This window comes from Chelon labrosus (assembly GCF_963514085.1).
Source record: "Chelon labrosus genome assembly, chromosome: 9".
Lineage (NCBI taxonomy): Eukaryota > Metazoa > Chordata > Actinopteri > Mugiliformes > Mugilidae > Chelon > Chelon labrosus.
In genome coordinates, this window is record NC_140359.1 from 25,740,264 (window position 1) to 25,759,277 (window position 19,014).

Below are 19,014 nucleotides of genomic sequence, written 5' to 3' on the forward strand. Positions count from 1 at the left end.
AAGGGAGACCTAGACAATATTAGGAAGGTGGTCATAATGTTATGCCTGATCAGTGTATACTCCACTAAAGTTTCTGACTGGTTCTGTGCTGCAGCTTAATGAGCTCAAATACTTTACATTTTACTTTCAGCAGGTAAACAGCTTACCAATGTGACAAACACTAATATAAATAGTCGTTCAATGGGTCGTCTACGTGTCTTTCAGGACTTTTCCACATGCAGATCTCTCAATCATAGGAGCTGACAGGGTTTGACAGTCACAACAAAGGTTTATGGAGAATTCCTTAATGATTTATAACAAAGAAACAGCACCATCTAGTGGGGACACACTCAAATATAAGTTTTACTGTTTTATTACAATGAAATCAGCTCCACCCATAACACAGGTAAATGTAAGCGAAAGGTTTTGGTTGTTGATCGAGTGGAGACGGGATCAGTACTCAAGAACGCGATTTAAGAGGATTTCAAGTGGCAGAGCTTAAAGTTTGGTGAGTCTCTAAATCTGGAATCAATCAACAGAAATGGCTGAGAAACTCGAAAATTACCTGAGCTGCCATGTGTGTTCAGAGACTTTCAGAGACCCCGTGTCTCTGAGCTGCAACCACAGCTTCTGTTCAAGCTGCCTACAGGAATTCTGGGAACAAGCTGGAAACAAAAACTGTCCTATTTGTAAAAGAAAATCCTCAAAAGACAATCCTACGGTGAATTTTACCCTGAAGGAACTGGCTGACTCCTTTGCCAAGAGGCAGAGTCAAAGTTCAGCCATGACTGAAAAAGAAAAGGAGACAGAGAAGGCGGAAGTGGTGTGTGCTGAACACTCAGAAGTGCCTTACTGGTTCTGTGAGGATGAGCAGAAAGCTGTTTGTCCCGTCTGTGAGTTTTCTGTCCACAGGAGTCACAAAGTGGTTCCTCTTGAAAAAGCAGTGAATAACTTGAAGGAGCAGCTGAAATCTGACTTAAAGTCTCTGCAGGACAAGAGGGACACATACGAACAAGTGGAGAACACTTACAATAAGATGATTCAACACTCCAAGAACCAGCAGCTGTTCACAGAGAAGCAGATCAAAGCTGAGTTCAACAAGCTTCGCCAGTTCCTGAAAGAGGAAGAGGAGTCCAGACTGGCAGCTCTGAAGAAGGAAGAGGAGCAGAAAGGGGAGATCATCAGCAGAGAGATGAAGAAGATTCAGGAGCAGATCTCCTCTCTGTCAGTCAGCATCTCTGCTGTTGAACAAGAGCTGAAGAAAGCCAACGTGCCGTTCCTCAACAGTTATAAACCCACTCAGACCAGAGCCAGAGCCCAGTGGTCACTGCCAGATCCACAGCTGGTCTCAGGAGTCCTGACAGATGTGGCCAAACACCTGGGGAACCTGTCCTTCAGAGTCTGGGAGAAGATGAAGGAGAAGGTCCACTATAGTCCCGTCATTCTGGACCCAAACACTGCAAACCCATATCTCTATCTGTCTCATGATCTGACCAGTGTTAGGAATGGAGACACAGAGCAGGATCTCCCTGACAATCCAGAAAGATCCACTGAGTATGAAGACATTCTGGGCTCTGAGGGCTTCAGCTCAGGGAAACACAGCTGGGAGGTGGAGGTGGGAGATCATCCTAAATGGATTATGGGTTTAACCAAAGAGACAGTTGACAAGAATCAACCGGCTGCTTCACCAAAGTACGGATTCTGGTGTTTAGAGCATGGTGATGGAAAATACACTAATGGTGATTACAAAATTGTCATAGTGAAGAAGAGTCTCCAGAGGATCAGGGTCCAGCTGGACTATGAGAGTGGACAGGTGTCCTTCTACAACTCTGAAGACAAGACTGAGATCTACACCCACAGAGACACCTTCACTGAGAAGCTCTTCCCATATTTTGCTATCGGAGATGCTGTTGATGCCACAACCTCTGACATCAAAATCTGTCCAACTGAGATCAGGGTGTCTGCTGAGGCCTAGGTGACTGTTATTATAATCGTTAATTTATCAGCTTTAAGAAAATCATAGTTAAAACAAAACCAATCAGATTTTCAATATGTTTGACGCCGTCCAGGTATATGAGATATAGCTGATGCATGTTACATGATTGAATAAAAAACGTATCATAGATGCATGATGCATTGAGGTGGGAGTGGACAACTGCAGGCCATGAAGACTGGAGAGGTTGATGAGACCAGGACCACTGAATGATTTCTAACAAGAAGGAATTTCATGTTAAATCATATAATCACAGAAGAGCAAACACAGATTCACGCAAACTTGATCTTTAATAGTTTTTTTTTGAAACAGAACTGTATGTGTAAAGTTTTTTTTTAAATGATGTTCGACACAATATTTCTCTTCATGGTTCAGTCCAAATTACAGCCTGATGACTGTGTTGATTGAGATGTTTCAGTTATATTTTTACTTTTCTAGTTTGAGTAAAATGTCAGAGACAGAATCAGCTCACACATGAGAAAATGTTTGGGATTCTCGTTTTATTAATGACCACAATGACTGATCTTTGTGAATGTCTGTGAATTGTGGACGTCTGTTTTAGTGGCTGTGTGTCTTTATTCAACATTTGGAGCTGCTGTTTGCTCCCGTGTCTTTATTTAAACTCTTCCTGTCTAACAGCACTTCAGGATTGACTCTAGCTAACAGTCAGATGTCAAGCATTTCGTACGTATCTTGGATGATCTCTGTCAATAAAAAGAATCAAACCCAATCAAAGGAGTTTTATCTGTCTGTAAACACACACAGAGCGATGTTAGAGAGAGAGAGATGGTAAACTTTCTGGTCTTCATATTTACATTGGTTGTGTGAAATGAAAATTTAAAGATTCCTATTTTTTGTGATTTTATGTGAATTTTATGAGAAAATATTTTGATTTATTATCATAACCTAATTTCTGTGGATTATAATGTTTCCATGTATAAATAAAACACTTTACAGTGTGTCTTGATTTCCTGAAAGAATACGTTATTCTATGTTTGTGGGAATTTCCCTGTACTGCTGCTGTGTTGACTCAAATATGTAAAAGCACATTTTAAAATAGACTCATTGTTTTCAACAGTTTGGAGTATTTTAATCAGTCTACATTGAATACTGAACATTCAAATATTAGGGGACATGGTTAAAGGTGCCTCTGGTTGAAAGTTACAGAAGTAGTTAAATGTCTCTGAGCTGCAACCACAAATTCTGTTCACACTAAACAGCACCATCTAGTGGAGACTTACTCAAATGTCAGCTTAACTTCAACCGGCTCCACCAAAAAGAAAAATGAAATCCCTGAAAATCAAGGTGAAGGAACAGTATTTTAGACAGTCTGGTAATAAACAATAATCTTCACTTATTTTCATTCATCACCAGATACTACATGGACAGTGGAGCACCTCCTCTAAAAGGCTCAGACAGGAGAAGTGAATAACATTAACCGTCTTGTGACAATTCAGTGTTCTGCTGGGAAACTTCTGGACCTGGCATTCATTGGTGTGGATGTTACTTAGACATGTAGCACCCACCTAGACCAGACCAGGCACCCCCACCCCATAGCAATGACACTCCTTGATGGCAGCAGCCATCCCCAGCAGGATTCAGCCTGACACAGGCACTCACACAAAAACACTTGTGTGTGGTCATAATGTTATGCCTGATCAGTGTATACTCCACTAAATTTTCTAACTGGTTCTGTGCTGCAGCTTAATGAGTTCAGATACTTTACATCTTATTTTCAGCAGGTAAACAGCTTACCAATGTGACAAACACTAATATAAATAGTCGTTCAATGTGTCATATATGTGTTTTTCAGGACTTTTTCCACATGCACGTCTCTCAATCATAGGAGCTGACAGGGTTTGACAGTCACAACAAAGGTTTATGGAGAATTCCTTCAAGATTTATAACAAAGAAACAGCACCATCTAGTGGGAACACAGTCAAAAACAAGTTTTACTGTTTTATTACAATGAAATCAGCTCCACCCATAACACAGGTAAATGAAAGTGAAAGGTTTTCGTTGTTGATCGGTTGGAGACGGGATCAATAATCAAGAACACGATTTAAGAGGATTTCAAGTGTCAGATCTTAAAGTTTCGTGAGTCTCTACATCTGGAATCAATCAACGGAAATGGCTGAGAAACTTTTTGAAAATTACCTGAGCTGCCATGTGTGTTCAGAGACTTTCAGAGACCCCGTGTCTCTGAGCTGCAATCACAGCTTCTGTTCAAGCTGCCTGCAGAAATTCTGGGAACAAGCTGAAAACAAAAACTGTCCTATTTGTAAAAGAAAATCCTCAAATGAAAAGCTTCCAGTGAATTTTACCCTGAAGGAACTGGCTGACTCCTTTGCCAAGAGGCAGAGACAAAGTTCAGCCATGATTGAAAAAGAAAAGGAGACAGAGAAGGAGGAAGTGGTGTGTGCTGAACACTCAGAAGTGCCTTACTGGTTCTGTGAGGATGAGCAGAAAGCTGTTTGTCCCGTCTGCGAGTTTTCTCCCCACCGGAGTCACAAAGTGGTTCCTCTAGAACAAGCAGTGAATAACTTGAAGGAGCAGCTGAAATCTGACTTAAAGTCTATGCAGGACAAGAGGGACAAATATGAACAAGTGGAGAAAACTTACAATAAGATGATTCAACACTCCAAGAACCAGCAGCTGTTCACAGAGAAGAAAATCAAAGCAGAGTTCAACAAGCTTCACCAGTTCCTGAAAGAGGAAGAGGAGTCCAGACTGGCAGCTCTGAAGAAGGAAGAGGAGCAGAAAGGGGAGATTATCAGCAGAGAGATGAAGAAGATTCAGGAGCAGATCTCCTCTCTGTCAGTCAGCATCTCTGCTGTTGAACAAGAGCTGAAGAAAGCCAACATGCCGTTCCTCAACAGTTATAAACCCACTCAGACCAGAGCCAGAGCCCAGTGGTCACTGCCAGATCCACAGCTGGTCTCAGGAGTCCTGATAGATGTGGCCAAACACCTGGGCAACCTGTCCTTCAGAGTCTGGGAGAAGATGAAGGAGAAGGTCCGCTACAGTCCTGTCATTCTGGACCCAAACACTGCAAACCCCCGTCTCTATCTGTCTGATGATCTGACCAGTGTGAGACGTGGATACACAAAGCAGAATCTCCCTGACAATCCAGAAAGATTGATTAAGTATACTAATGTTTTTGGCTCTGAGGGCTTCAGTTCAGGGAAACACAGCTGGGAGGTGGAGGTGGGAGATTATCCTGTATGGATTATAGGTTTAACCAAAGAGACAGTTGACAAGAATCAACCGATGATTTCACCAAAATACGGATACTGGTGTTTAAATCATCGTGATGGAAAATACACTAAAGGTGATTACAAGACTGTCACAGTGAAGAAGAGTCTCCAGAGGATCAGGGTCCAGCTGGATTATGAGAGTGGACAGGTGTCCTTCTACAACTCTGAAGACAAGACTGAGATCTACACCCACAGAGACACCTTCACTGAGAAACTCTTCCCATATTTTGGTATCGGAGATGCTGCTGATGCTAAAACCTGTGACATCAAAATCTGTCCAACTGAGATCAGGGTGTCTGCTGAGGCCTAGGTGACTATTATTATAATCGTTATTTTATCAGCTTCAAGAAAATCATTGTTAAAACATCAAACTTACACGATGGGACACCCTCTTTTGTAGCTTGACAGTAAAGCACAAAGCAAAACGTTGAGTTTAGAGTAAATTCACAACCAGGACTGAAACCCCCAGAGCAAGTACGAAGGCAATGGTGGCAAGAGAAAAAAACAAGAAACTTTCAGCAGAACCTCAAGCTCATCATGGAGGGAACTAATCTGCTTGAGGCCCGGCCAGGTATATGAGATATAGCTGATGCATGTTACGTATCATAGATGCATGATGCATTGAGGTGGGAGTGGACAACTGTTTTGTCCCACTGTTTTAATTTTGACATTTAACACTGACTTTAGTTCAATTCTTTACGTTCATTCAGTTTTATTCATGCAAACTTGATCTTTAATAGTTTTTTTAAATGATGTTAGACACAATTAATATTTCTCCTCATGGTTCAGTCCAAATTACAGCCTGATGACTGTGTTGATTGAGATGTTTCACTTGTATTTTTTCTTTACTAGTTTTAGTAAAATGTCAGAGACAGAATCAGCTCACACATGAGAAAATGTTTGGGATTCTCATTTTATTAATGACCACAATGACTGATCTTTGTGAATGTCTGTGAATTGTGGATGTCTGTTTTAGTGGCTGTGTGTCTTTATTCAACATTTGGAGCTGCTGTTTGCTCCCGTGTCTTTATTTAAACTCTTCCTGTCTAACAGCACTTCAGGATTGACTCTAGCTAACAGTCAGATGTTGAGCGTTTCATACGTATCTTGGATGATCTCTGTCAATAAAAAGAATCAAAGCCAATCAAAGGAGTTTTATCCGTCTGTAAACACAGAGATGGAGAGAGAGACGGTAAACTTTCTATTTAAACGTTTTTCTTATTGTTAACACCTTAACACATGTTCACGTGAGACAACAAAGTAATAATCGGAAGAAGAATCTGAGGCTCAGACAGATCTTTCCTGCCACAAACTATCAGTCTGTTACAAGAAGAGACAAAATCTGTTTTTGGAAGGAAATATAAATATGATTTTATATTTCTGTCTCTGTAGTTTCAAAAAGATTTCTGCTGAATGAACATCAGCTGTTGTATAATGAACAAACAATTGTTTATACACTGATCAGCCACAATATTATGACCACTGACAGGAGAAGTGAATAACATTGACCATCTTGTGACAATTAAATGTTCTGCTGGGAAACTTTAGGACCTGGCATTCATTGGTGTGGATGTTACTTAAACATGTAGCACCCACCTAGACCAGACCAGGCACCCCCACCCCATAGCAATGACACTCCTTGATGACGCAGCCATCCCCAGCAGGATGCAGCCTGACACAGACACACACACAAAAACGCTTGTGTGTGGTCATAATGTTATGCCTGATCAGTGTAAACTCCACTAAAGTTTCTGACTGGTTCTGTGCTGCAGCTTAATGGGCTCAGATACTTTACATCTTACTTTCAGCAGGTAAACAGCTTACCAATGTGACAAACACTAATATAAATAGTCGTTCAATGAGTCGTCTACGTGTGTTTCAGGACTTTTCCACATGCACGTCTCTCAAGCATAGAAGCTGACAGGGTTTGACAGGCACAACAAAGGTTTATGGAGAATTCCTTAAAGATTTATAACAAAGAAACAGCATCATCTACTGGGGACACACTCAAAAAGAAGTTTCCCTTTTTTATTACAATGAAATCAGCTCCATCCATAACATGAGGAAATGAAAGTGAAAGGTTTTCATTGTTGATCGGGTGAAGACGGGATCAGTACTCAAGAACACAACTTAAGAGGATTTCAAGTGGCAGAGCTTAAAGTTTGGTGAGTCTCTAAATCTGGAATCAATCAACAGAAATGGCTGAGAAACTTGAAAATTACCTGAGCTGCCATGTGTGTTCAGAGACTTTCAGAGACCCTGTGTCTCTGAGCTGCAACCACAGCTTCTGTTCAAGCTGCCTGCAGAAATTCTGGGAACAAGCTGGAAACAAAAAGTGTCCTATTTGTAAAAGAAAATCCTCAAAAGACAATCCCATAGTGAATTTTACCCTGAAGGAACTGGCTGACTCCTTTGCCAAGAGGCAGAGTCAAAGTTCAGCCATGATTGAAAAAGAAAAGCAGACAGAGAAAGAGGAAGTGGTGTGTGCTGAACACTCAGAAGTGCCTTACTGGTTCTGTGAAGATGAGCAGAAAGCTGTTTGTCCCGTCTGTGAGTTTTCTCCCCACCGGAGTCACAAAGTGGTTCCTCTAGAACAAGCAGTGAGTGACTTGAAGGAGCAGCTGAAATCTGACTTAAAGTCTCTGCAGGAGAAGAGGGACACATACGAACAAGTGGAGAACACTTACAATAAGATGATTCAACTCTCCAGGAAGCAGCAGCTGTCCACAGAGAAACAGATCAAAGCTGAGTTCAACAAGCTTCACCAGTTCCTAAAAGAGGAAGAGGAGTCCAGACTGGCAGCTCTGAAGGAGGAAGAGAAGCAGAAAGGGGAGATCATCAGTAGAGAGATGAAGAAGATTCAGGAGCAGATCTCCTCTCTGTCAATCAGCATCTCTGCTGTTGAACAAGAGCTGAAGAAAGCCAACGTGCCATTCCTCAACAGTTATAAACCCACTCAGACCAGAGCCAGAGCCCAGTGGTCACTGCCAGATCCACAGCTGGTCTCAGGAGTCCTGATAGATGTGGCCAAACACCTGGGAAACCTGTCCTTCAGAGTCTGGGAGAAGATGAAGGAGAAGGTCCACTACAGTCCCGTCATTCTGGACCCAAACACTGCAAACCCCTTTCTCTGTCTGTCTGATGATTTGACCAGTGTGAGATGTGGAGACACAGAGCAGGATCTCCCTGACAATCCAGAAAGATTAACTAAGTATACTGATGTTCTAGGCTCTGAGGGCTTCAGCTCAGGGAAGCACAGCTGGGAGGTGGAGGTGGGAGATCATCCTGAATGGATTATAGGTTTAACCAAAGAGACAGCTGACAAGAATGAACTGAACATTTCACCAAAATACGGATTCTGGTGTTTAGGGCATGCTGATGGGAAATACACTAATGGTGATGATCAGACTGTCACAGTGAAGAAGAGTCTCCAGAGGATCAGGGTCCAGCTGGACTATGAGAGTGGACAGGTGTCCTTCTACAACTCTGAAGACAAAACTAAGATCTACACCCACAGAGACACCTTCACTGAGAAACTCTTCCCATATTTTGATATCGGAGATGCTGTTGATGCCAAAACCTCCGACATTAAAATCTGTCCAAGGGAGGTTAATGTCAATTAATCCAGTTTTATTACACACTTAACTGTGTGTTTTTCATGTATAACATTGATAATATGCAAGTTATTTAATATGTGGAGCTGAAAAGTCCATTGTCTCTTCTGAAAGGTTTTAAATACTACATTTTTACATGTTTTTAATTCAGTGTTTTGTTGCAGCAGTTTTTAAGATGCATAAAGGAATTTTTTGTCTTTTAGCCTTGTTAGCAGCATCGAAGTCATCGACTGGATCAAATACTTTCTGATTGTGTCACTTTTGTTTGTTGTCATCTTATTTTAATTTGTACGATATTCTGTTCATCTGATGACTTACTTTAGCCTTTAATGTGTTTTAAATGGGATTGTTTAAACTTCAAACTTAGTGGTTCAATGAACCAAAAAGTATCTGTCTGTGATTTATTTATTTATTTATTTATTAATTTTTTCCTACAGGAAACCGTCTTATTTTCTTGGGTCGCAGAAATTGCTAATCTGACTGCCTCTGCTGTCTGAAATTCATTACGTAAAGTGGTTTTCTTTTGTTGGTTCTGTGGAGACTCATCCTCAGTTCCTAAACAGTTGTCCCTATTAAATCAGTCTTTCAAATCCATCAAAGATTTAGTTGTTTTTACTTTATTTTCTGTTTGATTGGAATCAAAATGCTATTTTTGCAATGCATGTTTTCAAGGAATTACTAGACAAAGAGTAAAGATTAAAATGTGCTTTAAGAAACAATTGGATTATAACTGAAATTTTGCTGCATGTTCTTGAACTGAAGGATTCTTTACTGGCGTATAACCATAGCACCTGTCCCATGTAGCTATCAGTAAATGCAGTTTAAACATAGTTTGGGTGTTATAGTGTTATGGGCTCTTTTTATAACAACAAGCACTTATTGCTCTTACCTTTGCCCAGGCTCACACAGCTAAATAAGTTGATCTGTGCCACTTTGTAGATTATCTCAGTTCGCTACGAAGAATATATTATAAGCACAACTGTTTTAACTCTCCCACAGCATGAGGCTGCCACCACCATGCTTCACAGTAGGGACGGTGTGTTTGTTGTGTTGCACAGTAGCACCTGCACCTTCTTCCAAATAACGTTGGAGTCACCCATGTGGCATTTTACATTCTAAATAGTGACAAGCAATCTAAACAAAGTCAAAGATCAGCCTGAAGGAACGTAAATAATGTTTTATCCATTTGACTATTGTAGTTCCTTGAAACTTCATGGAATCATTTTTAACACATGCTAACTATATAAAGGATGATACGTTGCTACGGATTAAAGTCACACGATCTCGAATAAAATGTCTTTCAGTTAAAACAAATCCATCCTGCGCGCTCTCTAGTTTTAAAAACGACGCTCTTATTTTGAAAACACAAGCGGAAGTCCTAAATTAGCAGCCATAGCTAGGCGAGGCTATCCAGTAAACAACGACCGTCGCTTCCCGTGATATCCGCAGTGATGGTACTAACTTTTAAGCTTTTTACTAAAACAAAAAACAAACCAACGCACGTGCACGGTAGTCTGCTCAGTTAATTGTGCGGTATGTGTCATTTGTACGGGTTACTCCTGAATGCCACAGCTTAGCTTGGTAACAGCTAGCAGCTAATAACGTTAGCTAACTAGCTAGCTAGCTAAAGAAGTGACGAGAGAGGGGGGCACCTCACTGATAGCAAGGATTTCTAAGTACTGGCAACGATTTAAATATAAATTAGCATTTTCTGACACAGATATTAACGATATGTGATTTTAATAAATTACTAATTTAGTCGCAATTAGTTAGCTTTGTGTGATGTAGCTCTGTTGACACAACCTACTAACTAAAACATAACATGTGCCATTAAGCTAGCATTTAACTTGACCCCTGTTTAGGGAAGCTGCAAGACACTTTCTGTTTCTACTATTTTCAGTGAGATTTCCAGATATACCAGTGAACACGGTGTTGTCACTAGGCTTTCGTGTGTTTTCATTCATGTTTGCACACAGTCCCATTCACTGTGTCCACTGTAATGTATACATATGTGTTATTAAAACCCCATCTTTTTGTACATGGCTTGGTAAACTAAAGTTAAAGCCTAGCCAGTTTAAAGCTAACTGATATCCACCTTCCACATGCGTGATATGGAAACAAAACATGCTAAAGGAGCTTTGTGCATTCAGCTGATAAACTCTAGGTATACAACATATTATCGTGGTGGCAGATGCAAGGTTATGATGATTTCCTGCAGCCAAGTAGATGTGGTACTACCAAGCAAACTAAATATGTTTTTAAGTTCAAACTAGTTAAATGAACTAATTTTGTTTTGTAGAACGTATCTGATTAACGCTGTTTAAGACTATTTTTAAAATGATTTTCTACAGTGTCTGTCTTCTCTGCCTGTAAAACCTCCACATCCTATCACCGTCTTCCGTATCATTTCCCAAAACAAAAACCTTCACGAGAGGTTTAATGCAAACCACAATAAATAACCATAATATATTGTACTATCCCTGCTGATCACTTCTGTGTTGTTTTGCTCCACTAGGACCTGTCTCTGAGGGAATAAAAGAGAGACTGCAAGCAGCAACCTTTTAATGGTTATGGAGGATGATGGACAACCCAGCAGCAAATAAGAGCCATGCACCCTGCCTGTCGTGGGAGGGCCAGAATGGCTGGTGCACGGCTCCATCTCAAGGACCCATCAACCTGCTCACCGGCTCTCAGCATCACAGCATGGGCTCGTCTTCTGACCAGAGGCCCTCCTATGACCACATGCAGGCGTCCGGTCAGAATTGTATGACCAACCTGGGCGTCCTAGCTCCCAGACACAATATTCATCACGCTGCCCTGCACAAAGCCCCCCACATTAGCGGCATTTCACCCTCCAACGCGTTGTTTGCCAACACTGCTGCTACCCCGAGTGCCTCTCACATCGTGTCCTATGCACAGCAAAGCCCTCAGACTCTGCCGCTGCTGCTAACCGCAAACCATGGGAAAAACCTACCCCCGTCGTCCCTTCCCCAACCGAACCAGCATCTCCCAGTTCTCTCGCCCCATGACCCTTACAAAGCATCCTTTCAGAATCCCTTAACCAGTCAGGGTTTGCCAAACGGACTTCAAGACCTGCCCGTTAGCCTGCCGTCATGTGGGCAACAAGTAAGTACATCTCAAGCTACTTCTGAAGAGAAGAAACAGAGTTGACTGGTTTTGTTGGATACACTTATTCACATTTATGCCTCATCCACTTCTCAGGAGCAGCTTCAGTGGATGCCTTCATTGCATTATAGAGGTAAGCCTTGTATGTTGCACTGCCAAGTTTGTCATGTATCATGTGGGTTTTTTTCATTTGGTTTGTTGGGTAACTTCCTAGATGAGGATAAATACACTCAAATGTTCTGCTGGGAAACTTTTGGACCTGGCATTCATTGGTGTGGATGTTACTTAGACATGTAGCACCCACCTAGACCAGACCAGGCACCCCCACCCCATAGCAATGATGCAGGACACACACAGGAACACACACGAAAACGCTTTAGGAACAACTAAAAAAAAAACATGAAGAACAGCACAAGGTGTTTACCTGGCCTCCAAATTCACTAGATCCCAAACTGATCAAGTATCTGTGGGATGATCCACAGAGGAACCTCCCCTCAAGTCACAACTGTAGGAACGTGGCCATAATGTTATGCCTGATAAGTGTATATACTGTTAATTCTGGGTATTTTAAAATTAGAATTAGAAGAGCACAAACATTGTGACGCGCTGTTGTGTTCCACGCAAATACGTCGTCATCGGTGATTATGCCGCCGTCTCGTTTGTAGCTCTTTAGTTAACTTCCCTGTCTTTTTCCTCAGAAACTGTGAATGAGTCTGTCCCAGATGCAGCTGTTCACCCTAACAAAGAGCCCTTGCCAGAGGGGAATGTTACGCCAGGGGTGAGGAAATTAACAGCAAACCTCTAATAGTTTTGTTGGCTCATTATTGATGCTCATTTTATGAAGATACTTGTAGTTTTTCTTCAATAGCTGCATGTTACGCTGATTATTTCTGTCTGCTTTTAGGCCAGCAATGAGCGACTACGTTCAGTTCTTTTACATCAACGCGCACAACTACTTAAACAGCTGGAAGAAATGGATAAACTTGTAAGTGTGTTTAAAAGGGGTTCCATATATTGAATTTACTCAATTGTTGGTTACATTATGTTTTATATAGTTATGTCTGCACCCTCTTAACTTCGCTATATTCTTTTTTATTAAGCTGGAATCCATTCCTCCAGATGAGGGCAGTGATGTCCAGTCTCCACAGACGGCTAATCAGGTAGGTTGTTCTGATGTTGTAATTTAATATGCAACGGAGAAGTCATATCTGAAATACATGCAAAGCTACAAAGCTCTCTGATGATTTCCCCCATTTTTTTTTAATTAATGGAATCAAAGTAAATATAATTTGGCTTTTTCAACATAAAAACTAGTTGTTAACACTTGTTCTTCTCTGTTTGTGTGATTTTTTTTTTATTTTTCAGTCACAGCTTGTAGCAGATTGTTCACCTTCATTGTGTCGCGAAGAAAATGAGCCATGTGAAACGCCAGTGGATCCAGCAAACAAAGCAATATCTGTGGTAATTAACTGTATTTTTATTTGTTTAAAAACCCAGACAGTACTACAGTACAGCAGTTAAAGGAAAAATAATCTGCACCTATTTCAGTGACCTAGCCAGCAAGTAGATCACAAATCCTTGATGGTTTTTATAAATCTCAAATGAGTGTCTGTACATTTTTCTTTTTCAGAAAGTGGAAACTGCTTCAGCCAAGTCAGGGGATGACAGTGATCCTGATTACATACCTGATGATGATGGTGACTTCTCCAAGTCTGAGACGGACGGTTGTTATTCAAACGAATCCAATCATGGCAGTCCTTTGCCCCCCACGCAAAAACCTCACCCCCCACGGGGAAAAAGGGCCAAATCAGGAAGTTCTCTGTGTAAGGATGAAAATTTCACTCCTCCGCCAAAAAAGATATTTGTGCGTTCCCAAAAGAAGCATTCAGAAACTCTAGTCTTACCGACTTCAAATTCGAAAAAACATCGTGTTTATGACAAGAGGAGTTACTGTTTTTTTTGCCACAAACCGGTGATCAAAATGGCACGGCATCTTGAGACGGTCCACAGTGACAAAGCAGAGGTGGCAGCTGCGTTTCAGTATCCAAAACATTCCAAAGAAAGGCAAAAGATATGGAACAAACTAACAAATCAAGGAAACTTTGCGCATAATAAAGACGTTTTGAGAGCAGGAAAGGGACAACTTGCCGTTCGAAAAAGACCAAAGCGCGTTGGCAAAGCCCAAGACTTTCTTCACTGTCTCTACTGTCAGGGTCTTTATTTAAAGAAAGCCTTGTTCAGGCACATGAGAAGATGCCCAGAGAAGGTGAAGTCCGAAAATGAAATGAAGATCGGAAGAAAGCGCATCGCGTCGCGTTGTGCACTTGAAGCATTGGGAGACCTTGGCGTAAGTGACGCTTTTAGGAGCATTATGAACGAGATGGTGTACGATGACGTGACGCAAACCATCATGGATGACAAGATTATCTTACAGTTCGGAGAGCAGATGTTTTATCAGTTTGGCTCTGACGTGAAGAATCATGGTTATATAAGACAAAACCTTCGTCAAGTAGCAAGGCTTGTGCTCAAGGCTCAAAAAACGACCCCCATGCAGGAGTTGGAGGACTTCTTTTATCCCTCAAACTTCCCACATGTGGTGTCTGCTGTGAACGCCCTGGCAGGCTATGACCCGGAAAGCAAAAAGTACACCACTCCTTCTCTTGCCCTCAAGCTTGGTTACCATCTACAGAAGACCTGCAGCATTGTTGAGGCCAACGCACTGAAGTGTGGTGATGCCGAGCTGGCGGAGTCTGCGAAATGTTTCCTCAACGTGTACCAGGAGAAGTGGACTGAGCTCATTTCTTCGGGGGCATTGACAAGCCTCAAAGAAACCAAGTTGACCACGGACAAGCAGGTGCCATTTGGTCAAGATGTAAAGTCCCTGCATTTCCACTTGGAGAATGCTCACGCAGTAGCGGAGAAGAAACTCAGAGAAGAAACGTCTGTAGAAAACTATGCCGCTCTGGCCAGGGTAATGCTTTGTAGGATAATGATGTTTAACAGGAGAAAGTGCAGAGAGATATCGTCAATTCAAATACAAGCCTTCATGTCACGGAAGAAGACGGACGCTCATGATGACATGGACATCTCCGTGTCGAATTTGGAAAGAACCATGTGCAGGTTCTTCGTTAGAATTGACATACGAGGGAACTGCGGGAGGATGGTCCCTGTTTTGCTGAAGCCTTCGTTCGTGTCGGCTATGGAGCTTCTCGTAAGCGTCCGCGATGCGTGCGGCGTCCCCAGCATGAACACCTTCCTCTTTGCCCGGCCGAGCACGCTGTCGGCCTACAGAGGGTCCGAGTGCATCCAAAGATTTGTCAAGGCGTGCGGAGCGAAGAACCCCGAAGCCCTGACGCTGAGAAAGATCCAGAAGCATTTCACGACGATGCTGCAGCTGATGAACCTGGACGAAAACGAGGCCTACCACATTTTGGGCCCCAATAACCAAGTCCAGGTCCTGAGACAGAACAGTGCCATGACGCTCGATGATGTTGAGCTGCAGTCTGGAGGTAATCATTTCTTCGCTTTGCATGTGACTAACAAGTCCCAGAACACCATAGGGAATTTTGCACATTTAAGAGTTTAATGGAAGATACAGAAAGCTGACCAGCCAGAGGCCATAACCCCACACTGCAGCATTATCACAATATTTCAGAGTGTTATTACCAAGAGAAGACCCCCTATGTAGATAATGGTGGTGCCGTTACCACCATGCTTTACAGCTCACAGAATTCTGGGGGCATTAAAGCTTTCAATAAAGAAGTTGAGCAATAGCTCCCCAACCTTTTTTTGTTTTGCATCAACCTGTGAGCCGCTGTGATCTGTTACAGCTGTGGTTACCTGGCTAAGAGGCTACAACATGCCTCCTGCAGCTCTTCATCCAACAGCTCACCGTGGCCCCATCTTGTTCCATTACTTCCTGCAATATTTCCAAACAATCCGCTATCAAAAAAATGGTCTTGCAGATGTATTTTGTGCTTAGCAAACTGACAAAACACATCGCATAGTCGGCTCGTGTTTTGGCATTCGGTTGCTTTTAATGTGAAGCGGTAGAACTTTGATCAGCGAGCCGTAGTCCAAGCCATCGAGTTACTTTATTCAGCATGAATGCCTCTTTAATTTGGAGAACATATTTACAGCATAGGGCGGAACAGTGGCGTGGTGGTTAGCGCTGATGCCTCACAGCAAGAAGGTTCCGGGTTCTAAACCATCATGGTCGACTGGTTCCTTTCTGTGTGGAGTTTGCATGTTCTCCCTGTGTCTTAGTGGGTTCTCTCCAGGTTCTCCAGCTTCCTCCCACCGTCCAAAGACATGCTGGTTAGGTTCATAGGTCTAAATTGGTCGTAAGCCCTGTGATAGACTGGAGACCCGTCCAGGGTGTACCCTGCCTGGGATAGGGCCCAACATCCCCGCAACTTTATTTTTCGATTTTAATCAAACATTTATGTATTTAATTAAACATTTTTTGGGCAGTTTTCATTTGTTAGATTAATCTAATATTATGAAGTTAATGTTTGGATAGTGGTGATGTAATACGGGTCACAAAAATAGCAAACTGAGGACCAGACTCAGTCAGTGACATGTCTAGATGTTGTTAACAGCCTCCTGGATGAGAATAAATGTTCACAGGCTACTGAGTATGTTGCTGAATGAACTTTTCGACTGAGAAAAAAACAAATATATTGGCTACGAACACAGCTGGTTATGTTTGTGCAGGAAATGTATATTCATGTAGTTAGATGCCAGTTGACAACTTTTTTTTTTGTCTTCGACACAGCGAAAGCACAGCCTGCTGTAGCACAACAAGCTGCATTGTGGGATCACAGTGACGTCGGCAGTGCAGGCTGTGGACCGGGAGGTTTCCATCATCAACAAGCGCATCACGGAGTACCAACCAGCTCCAACATGAACATACCTGTCAAGTCAGGGGCACAAGGTAGTAATGTTGATTAATGAGAGGCTTTCTCTAATCACAGTAAAAGACACCAAATAAAGGTTTAATGTTTTTGTGGGAATCAAGAGGAGGATGCAGCTGCTCAGGTTTTTTTCCTGTTTGCTGCCAGTTATTAATTATGAATGCATTAATAATTTTGTGGGGTTACTTGAGCTACCTCTCATGGGATTAAACATAAGGCTGACATTCCAGCATGGACCTATTAGCAAGTCCAACAGTGGATAATAAATCAACACAACACAAAACTAAACAGAATCTATATTTATCTGTTTTATTTTATATAGGCGAACAGCGTCTAATTTGTTTTATATGGCTTCCATTGATTTATTTGTCAGTTTGCTTGTATCACCTAAGGCAGAGGTCTTCAACAGGGGGTCCGCGGCACCGTGGAGGCACTGCAGGAGGGGGTCGCGGATTATTTTTTCCATAAATTTAAATTTCTTTAAATACACATATACATAAGTAGGGGTTCCCTGCTCCATCTCACCATCAGTTTGGGGGTCATTGGCCCTGAAAATGTTGAAGACCCCTGACCTAAGGCACAGGTGTAAAACATAGGGCTCAAAAGCGGCCAGCCAGGGGGTCAAATCAGCAAGAACCTGTAAAAATTACATAGAAGACTGCAGTTTTTCATTGAAGATGAACAGCAGACAGCAATGTGACCGAATTGCACTTGTTTTTCTTAAGAAATATTATTAAATGTAAACATTCCCCTAATTCACTTGTTCTTTTTTGCACAAAAACAAATTGAAAAAGTCTGTAGTTGTTGTTACTTGTAGGTTATTATTGTGTTATGTTACTGGTCTGGCCCGCTTGAAGTCAAATTGGGGCTGTATGTGGCCCCCTGAACTAAAATGAGTTTGACACCCCTGGTTTAAGGTTTGCTAATTGTGTTTTAAGTTGACCTGATTTGATCCAAAATATTAGCTAGTTCTCCAAATACCTCAGTTCATGTTTAGATGAATGTTATAAATGCTATAAATCTCAGCTTTTATACATCATGCGTTATTCACACAGATTAAAGGGGACTTGAGACAAAGACAAGGGTTTGTGGACAAGCTTTTCAGTGATTGCAGAAGTTCACACGAGTTCATTCATTTCTCTTTTTCCCCCTCCCTCACAGGCACCAGCTACAAACCCAAACAGAAATGGGACGAGGACGAAGTTAGCGCCGTGGAAAGACACATGATGCAGTTCATTCAAGGACACAAGGTGCCTCAGAAGAACGACTGCATGCGGTGTCTTGAGGCCGAGCCCAAAGCGCTGCGGACCCGGACGTGGAAAGGCGTAAAGGACTACGTCAGAAACAGGATCACCACCCTAAAAAGACAAACTGGCTCTTCGCAGAATTTACCGAAAAACGGCAACAGCGCCGGGCAAGTGGAACAACAGCAGCAGAGCACTGAACACTTCCAGCAGCTGTAGATGTGAGACAGATTGTAGATAGCTCAACCGGATTTGTGCTACTCTCCCATCTTCCATTTACTCACCTCTATCAGTACCTTTCCGACATTTGTTAAATTGGCCAAGAATAATTTGATAACGGTTCATTTTTGTATTCACGGTTCATGGTTCGTTGCGGCTCTGTCGTTTTGTGTGAGCACAGTGTGTTCGGCTGTGGTTTTCTTTCATTCTGTCACGTTCATTTGACAGAGACCGTTAACAAATAATGTCACTCAGATTCAACTGATGTCGAATGTTTACTTTTCTGATGGAGGGTTTGTTCATCTACTTTGAACGCCTTATTTGGTATACAGTATTTGGTTACTCTGTTTGGTATAGTAGGATGTGGTATGTTGTTTTTGATAATTCCACCAAGAATAAAAGTTCCCAGAATAAAAATTATGTGTGAAAATATTGTGCCACCCTCGTTATTGCATATTTCCTTCATGTATACATCACACTTCTGCGGGCGTTATATGCAAATAACACTCCACAGTGTTCATGATAATACTGAAGATAAGCTGCCAGTATTTTAATGCTTTTATAATACCTTGCACTGTACATTAAATGTACACCGATCAGCCACAAGATTAAAACCACCTGCCTCATATTGTGTAGGTCTCTTGTGTGCCTTCAAAACAGTTGTGA

General features: G+C 41.9%; 4 protein-coding genes across 4 annotated transcripts; all 4 read left to right on the plus strand.

Moving 5' to 3' along the window:
- The first annotated feature begins 33 nt into the window (after positions 1–33).
- LOC311493711 (nuclear factor 7, ovary-like) lies at positions 34–2,289 on the plus strand. Its single transcript, XM_084552480.1, has one exon. The coding sequence runs from the start codon at positions 521–523 to the stop codon at positions 1,952–1,954; it is 1,434 nt and encodes a 477-aa protein (XP_084408606.1). The 5' UTR covers positions 34–520; the 3' UTR covers positions 1,955–2,289.
- A 1,813-nt stretch (positions 2,290–4,102) lies between these two features.
- LOC311493710 (nuclear factor 7, ovary-like) lies at positions 4,103–5,546 on the plus strand (the record flags this gene model as incomplete). The annotated part of the gene is made up of 1 exon (XM_084552479.1): positions 4,103–5,546. One exon carries the CDS (start codon positions 4,103–4,105, stop codon positions 5,537–5,539), a length of 1,437 nt encoding a protein of 478 aa, XP_084408605.1. The 3' UTR covers positions 5,540–5,546.
- Positions 5,547–7,358: 1,812 nt separating this feature from the next.
- On the plus strand, positions 7,359–8,852 carry LOC311493607 (nuclear factor 7, ovary-like; the record flags this gene model as incomplete). Its single annotated transcript, XM_084552341.1, has 1 exon — positions 7,359–8,852. Exon 1 carries the CDS (start codon positions 7,428–7,430, stop codon positions 8,850–8,852), a length of 1,425 nt encoding a protein of 474 aa, XP_084408467.1. The 5' UTR covers positions 7,359–7,427.
- Positions 8,853–10,232: 1,380 nt separating this feature from the next.
- Positions 10,233–18,910, plus strand: LOC311493313 (uncharacterized protein). Its single transcript, XM_084551905.1, has 10 exons — positions 10,233–10,297; positions 11,359–11,969; positions 12,066–12,102; positions 12,668–12,747; positions 12,874–12,954; positions 13,070–13,129; positions 13,335–13,430; positions 13,600–15,478; positions 16,747–16,905; positions 18,047–18,910. Exons 2-10 carry the CDS (start codon positions 11,421–11,423, stop codon positions 18,346–18,348), a joined length of 3,243 nt encoding a protein of 1,080 aa, XP_084408031.1. The 5' UTR covers positions 10,233–10,297; positions 11,359–11,420; the 3' UTR covers positions 18,349–18,910.
- Positions 18,911–19,014: the final 104 nt, after the last annotated feature.